The 6127-nt window shown below is 34.4% G+C and overlaps 1 protein-coding gene across 7 annotated transcripts in view; it reads right to left on the bottom strand.

Moving 5' to 3' along the window:
* Nucleotides 1-301: 301 nt before the first annotated feature.
* The window catches only part of DNAJA1 (DnaJ heat shock protein family (Hsp40) member A1), an 11855-nt gene continuing 6029 nt past the window's right edge, over nucleotides 302-6127 (bottom strand). For 5 of the 7 annotated variants that reach the window (XM_011381377.2, XM_011381378.2, XM_011381381.2 and 2 more), the window contains 4 exons: nucleotides 3440-3554; nucleotides 2148-2263; nucleotides 1744-1844; nucleotides 574-963 (listed from right to left, as the gene is read on the bottom strand). In XM_011381377.2, the coding sequence (XP_011379679.1) occupies nucleotides 745-963; nucleotides 1744-1844; nucleotides 2148-2263; nucleotides 3440-3554 (551 nt within the window). In that variant the 3' untranslated portion in view covers nucleotides 574-744. Of the gene's footprint in view, nucleotides 964-1743; nucleotides 1845-2147; nucleotides 2264-3439; nucleotides 3555-5571; nucleotides 5823-6127 lie in introns of those variants that run through there. The other 2 variants (XM_023524030.1, XM_023524027.1) reach the window with 2 other exon arrangements.

Genomic DNA, 6127 nt, shown 5'->3' with positions numbered 1-6127 from the left:
TGCAAAATACTCCTCCATGTAAAGGTCTCATCACTCTAAGTTAGCCTGCTCCAGTAGTCACTACTCAGGCTTATCGTGGTCCAAAAAGAAAAAAATGTAACCAAGGACTGATATATTTTTAAAAAAGATGGCACAGCAGAAGGGAATACAATTCTACAAGTGCAAGCCCTCAAGCAGCAGCTTATTATGATAAATCCCTTCTTTATAAAGGTATCATTATCTATTACTGATACCACAGGCTAAATTATGTAGCATGCCATCTTCAAGTAACAGTTGAGGCAATAGAATAAATGCAGAAGCATCACAATAAATCCCATTTAACGCAACTATACAGACTAACACTTGTCTACAAATTTTTTGTCTGATTGCCAGTTAAATACAGTTTTAACTTCATAGCTTAACAATTAAGGGTCATACACTGAAGTCAATACATATACCTAGCATTTCAGTCTAAACTATTCCATGTACATAGCTGAAATTACAAAGTATGGCCTAACAAATGCTAGGGGGAAGTTTTTTTAACGTAGTTTTTACAGGTATTAAACTTATCTTGCACACTGAAGTCATCATACATACTGGGCAAAGTCAGAGCTTTTATATTTGAGTTTATTCTTCATTTAACTTTTAAAACACTACTATAATTGAATATTAAAACAAAAACAATAGCAAGTAGTGAGCATATTATAGTCCTTCACTCATTCACTACAGCATATAAAATGCCAGCAGTGTTATTCACTGGCCCCATTAAGAGGTCTGACACTGAACACCACCCCTAGGATGATGTTCATCATCCTCATATGCTTCTCCATTGTAATGGCGCCGTCTTTCTTGATTTGGATCAAAGTCCACCAGTTCTACCTGGTCCATTTCATCAGTCTCTTCTACTTCCTTCCTTTCAGGTAAGAGTTTTTCAAGCAAAGAGAGTTTATCAGGAGAGAGAAAACCATTCTCAGGAAAGTTTACCTATAAAAAGAAATTTCTACTTTAAGTTCAATTTGATTTACTTCATCATTAGCTCCTTAAATTACTGTTAACCCATTTTCCCTAGAAAGACGCATGTAATTATACAATCTTTTACTGAATTTGCCAAACCCAAGTTAGAACGCATGTTCTAAAAGGCACAGCCATCTAAAACTCTGAACCAGAGGTTCAGGACACAAGTAAGGTCTTTTTAAAAAATGATGCTACTAAAACTGCACTTTAACAATCATTGTTCCATTTAGCAAATATTTTATACGAAAACCCTTGCTAAGACATTCTAATCCCTTTTAACAGATTAATGTAAACAAAGTTATTCTTACTAAAAAGATAGTCTTCCTTTACCCAAAGATGTTTTTAATGTTATTTGTGGGTAAGAGGCCAATGTGATCGAGAAAAATGCTTGAGTTGCTTTATGAACCATCTTATTAACAAATCAAGTACTGTAGTATTTTGCCCCAAATCCGTAAGTTATTTTAAGTCCTTTGGTTGAACTTTAAAATCCTACATATAGCCTTTCATTAATAAATTATCTGCTTGCTATGCACCCCTTCTCCAATCTTTAATAGCCTAATAAGAAAGCAAACAAACCTAATCCCAACTTATTAACAAAGAATGCTCAACATGACAATAGTATTAGATCAGTTTGTTTCTGACAAGGGTGAATATAAATTTGTTTTTTGCCATTAAGAAAATGTATTTCTAATTATCAGATTTTACTAAGCTAATCATTCTCAAGGAGTCCTACAGTACTTTATAGCTTACCTTGAATTCGATGATTAGGCGACCCTTTTCATATGGTCTACGATAAATTGGCATGCCTTCATTCAGCACACATTTGATATCTCCATGTTTGACGATCTGACCTAAAAACATTGAAGCCAAGTTTTTCCTTAAATATAGTCACATTTTTTTATGAGGCAGAGAAAAAAAAAATGGAGGAATGACCTAATTCATTGACACGAGTAAATTTATATGAGCAATCCCGTTACTTTTCATTTATGAATTTTCTAGAGGCTTTCAAAAGAGCCAAGACTATATGATTTCAGCTAAGCTCACAAGGAGGGTATGTAATTAAGCAAGTAAAATCCCAATTTTCTCAGTGCCTATACTATCGGCAGACCATGAGAATACTAGAATAGAAAGAGAAGCTCATCTAGTTACCATACCTGGATGAGAGGTGATGACTATGGTTCGGTTGTCAAGAGTAGATATTGGCTTTTGGAAGCCACATAATGCTTCAACCAGCTGTATGTCCATACACATGAAAAGGTCTTCTCCTCGTCTGTATCAATATGAATATGGCGCATGCTCAGATCTTTCAAATCATCACTATTACAAGTACCACAACAGCAGCAAGGTATCTTTCACAAAGATGCCCTTTCTCCCCCACTCTAAAAACAGATTTGAGAACTGAGAATAACAAATATATGGAACTCCGCAGCACCAATTCCTGGACAAGGCTTCAGAATCCCTCCATGTACTTTACCACTTAGGCAGTCTCTACCACCTATCATCCTGAATTGTTTCATTACTTAATTTTAAATCTAGTTTCTGACATAGAGGGAGAGAAAATTCTCACAGGAGTGAGTATAAAAGCAAGCAAACGTACCTAGGTTCAGGGTTATTTAGGCTCTATGCAATTAAATAAGCGTATGGCCAATTTCGAGCAATACAAAGATTTTCTTTATTGATGTATACGAATTAAAGTGCCTGGTACATTATGAACACCACCTTTTATATTTAGTAATAGCTCATTTCCTCCTCCTTGTGCTTAGACATTCTTATTTTCCCTATTAGCATCTTTAATAGGCAAAACACTCTCCAGAAAAATTGATAGCCTAAAAATCTGGAGCTTGATACCATTTCCCACTTCTGTTGAGACACTTGCACAATGTCCTATTATAATTAATTAAAAACCAGTTTCTTCAGATGTCATTTCCAGCATACACTGTTAACCATCAGTCCTTCCTTTCTTTCACTCTAAGTTTGTTATAAATACAAACTTAAACATTTCCCAGTAATAGGACTGAAATTTACACACTATTTCGGTTTTTAGTAGAGATGGTTCTAGACACTTTACAATTAAAAGCAACCCAAGTTACTACAAACTCAGGTTTGAAACTGGTGAGAGCTTTAGGGCAAAATTTTTTCCAGGTAAGTTTCCCCTAATCCATCTGTTTATACTCATATAAAACATCTAATTGAAGTATACCCTTCAAATTCCAGATTACTTACCAATCTACATAAATTTAGACAAGCTAAAATCTGAATTTTAGTCTAAAATAAAAATTTTAATGAACAGCCTTTTAGAAAAGACATTATACATAACCTAATTCTTCCTCTATACTTTTCTATTTATAAGAAGTATGTTCTAAGAATAATGTAAAAGTTACTTAATTTTTTAAAAATACCCCAAATATGCAAGGTATCAGGTTTGAGCATTTGATTAAATTTTTACCGAGTAAAAACAGCATGGTCCTTCTGATCTAAAACAATGATAATATCTCCGGGCTCCAGTCCTGGTTCTTGGTCTCCTTCACCATGGAATGTTATCTTCTGGCCATCTTTCATGCCTGAAAACAAAAGGTTAATACTCTTATTTATCACCTAAATAAGGTCAGATTCTCAGTCTATTAAGAAACACAGGTGCATATATTTATATGCATAGAAAAATGCTGAAGTTTATAGAGATGATTAAGAATGCCTATATGATTAGATCAATCCAATTTCTTACTGAAGAAAACTATCATAGTGAAGAACACAAACTCTAGAGGCAAACAAATCAGGCCTCAATTCTCAGAGCTGCTATTTATTACTAGCTGGACTACCCTAGGGAAGCAAGTAGCCGAACTTTCCTAAACACCAACTTTGCTATAGAGACCCACCCTCGTGAGGCCTGTTGTGAGGATTATAAAAAAAAGGTCTATGCTGGCACCAAATCAGTGACTGGAACACATTATAACCATAAACATTATTTCATCACTTAACCTACATCAAATTATTTCTGTTAAGTCTAACAGGGGCATATATCAAGACATTCTTCTATGGTATTAGCAGTATTTACACATAGAAAACATATATATACGGCCATCTAAACAATTAAAAACTCCATAACCTTTTTGAAGAATGATTATTTAGTCCCCTTAAAAAAAATAATTATGCTGGATACTCCCTTCAGCTCATGTGGTTAGCGTCAAAAGGGGAGAGAGGGAGAGAAGTATTTTTCAAGAGGGCAAAAATTTCTTAAAGGCTACTATATTTTACTGAGAGTCTCTCCTTCCTACCTCTGGCCCATTATTTAAGTTCAGTAAGGGTTTACTGAGACAATATCTCCTTAAACACAATTCATGTAATGTGTTTGCTGATCATTACACTCCAGTAGTTATTTCCTGATAATTTTCTGAATTGATGATCAGTGAGGTCATCCAACAAGAGCACCTTTTCATGTTTTGTTACAGAAAATATCGAATCTATATAAACGTAGCCAATAGTACAATTCCTATATATCTATTAATCTAGGTATCAACTCATGACTAATATTTCACATATACTTTCACCCACATATGTGAAGCAAAACCCAGATATACCAATAAACTCACAAATACTTTAGTACGTAGCTCTAAAAATATAAGGACTTAAACCACAATACCAGTATCCTACACTGACAAAACTAAACAACCTGGCTTTAATCATTCATGGGGCAGCAATGTGGCTGTCTCGTTACACTAGTGAAACAAATACATCTAAGTTTTGCTGGTTGTTCCATTACTGTAGAGTATGGGTAAGTGCAGAATAAATGGCTTCACTTGCAATTAATGCCCTCCTAAGTACATACTGTTGGTAGCAACAGGGGAACATCTTACTGGAGGGGAAAAACTGAAACCTACTAAACATAAGCCAATTAAGAAAAAAAAAATAGAAGGCAGTTATTATGATTCATATGGGAGAAAATTAATGCAGAGGCTTAAGCTATTTGAGATGTATATATTGAGATGTTCATATTAACAGCTCCAAATCAGAATTCAGAGTATATAACTAGTTTCATTTTAAAAGTCAAGTCTCAAATTACCATGTTATTTAAGAATAGCAAATTAGAGAATTTACTCTGAAGTTATATAAATTTGAAAAAAATCAATATTCATAATCTGAGTTCCTACAAATCAACAAAACATTAGAAAAAGTTCAAGAGAATATTAATTTTAATGAGCCCCCCCATTCAACTAAATCCCCTTTCTCCCAAATCCTTCAAAGTACACATATCCCTCAACTGAGTGAGTCTTAAGGAACTTAATGCGTGCAAAAAACTGCAAGAAAAAAAAGGTGGAGGAACTACTGATTTAATGAAAAAGGAGTCTGGAACGCTATTCAATCGTTCACTGATGTCAGTATTCTATTTAGTAAGGCGATCCCAAATGTATTCCCTATAAATGCATAAAAATGTCTAGACGGAAAAAGATCATTTACTACATAGCTAAGATATCTTTGGGTGGTAACATCACACACATCTAACCCTACTGACAACCATTTTGAACAATTATAAAATGTAATGTTAATAAGTACTCAAGAATTTAGAAATGGCTGAGAACTTACCTTTGTCAATATGAACTTCTAGAATCTTCTTCTCTCGGACTATCTTTCTTCCATTGCAGCTTTTACATCTATCTTTAGGACTGATCCGTTCCCCATGGCCCTGGCACTCCATGCACACAGACTGAATTTGCTGAACCATTCCAGGTCCTATCTGATGAATTCTTATTTGCATCCCAGTACCTCGGCAATTGGGACAGCACTCTACTGCTCCTTTCTTACCACCTCGGCCTAATAGTTAAAAAAAATATTAAATTATGTTTGCTTTGTGTTGGATACAATAATGAATGTTTTAACAAGATAGTTCCTAAACACTACACTTTATTAATATTTGCAAGGTGTGATGGAATGCTGCCCTAAGACCTATAATTTAGCCCTTTTGACAAAATATAGCTGTAATCAGCTTCAGTTATCTATAAACATAAACACTGTTTCCAAGGAGCCATTTCAGAATTTTGAATTTTATACACATGCTCCCAAAGCACAATTCATAGGACATACTTTACCTGTTAGATGAGAACATTTTAGTTTTTTTTTAGAAGGTACTGTATATTCAACA

The sequence above is a fragment of the Pteropus vampyrus genome, unplaced genomic scaffold, assembly GCF_000151845.1.
Source record: "Pteropus vampyrus isolate Shadow unplaced genomic scaffold, Pvam_2.0 Scaffold436, whole genome shotgun sequence".
NCBI classification, from domain to species: Eukaryota; Metazoa; Chordata; class Mammalia; order Chiroptera; family Pteropodidae; genus Pteropus; species Pteropus vampyrus.
This window is presented reverse-complemented; position numbering and strand designations above follow the sequence as displayed.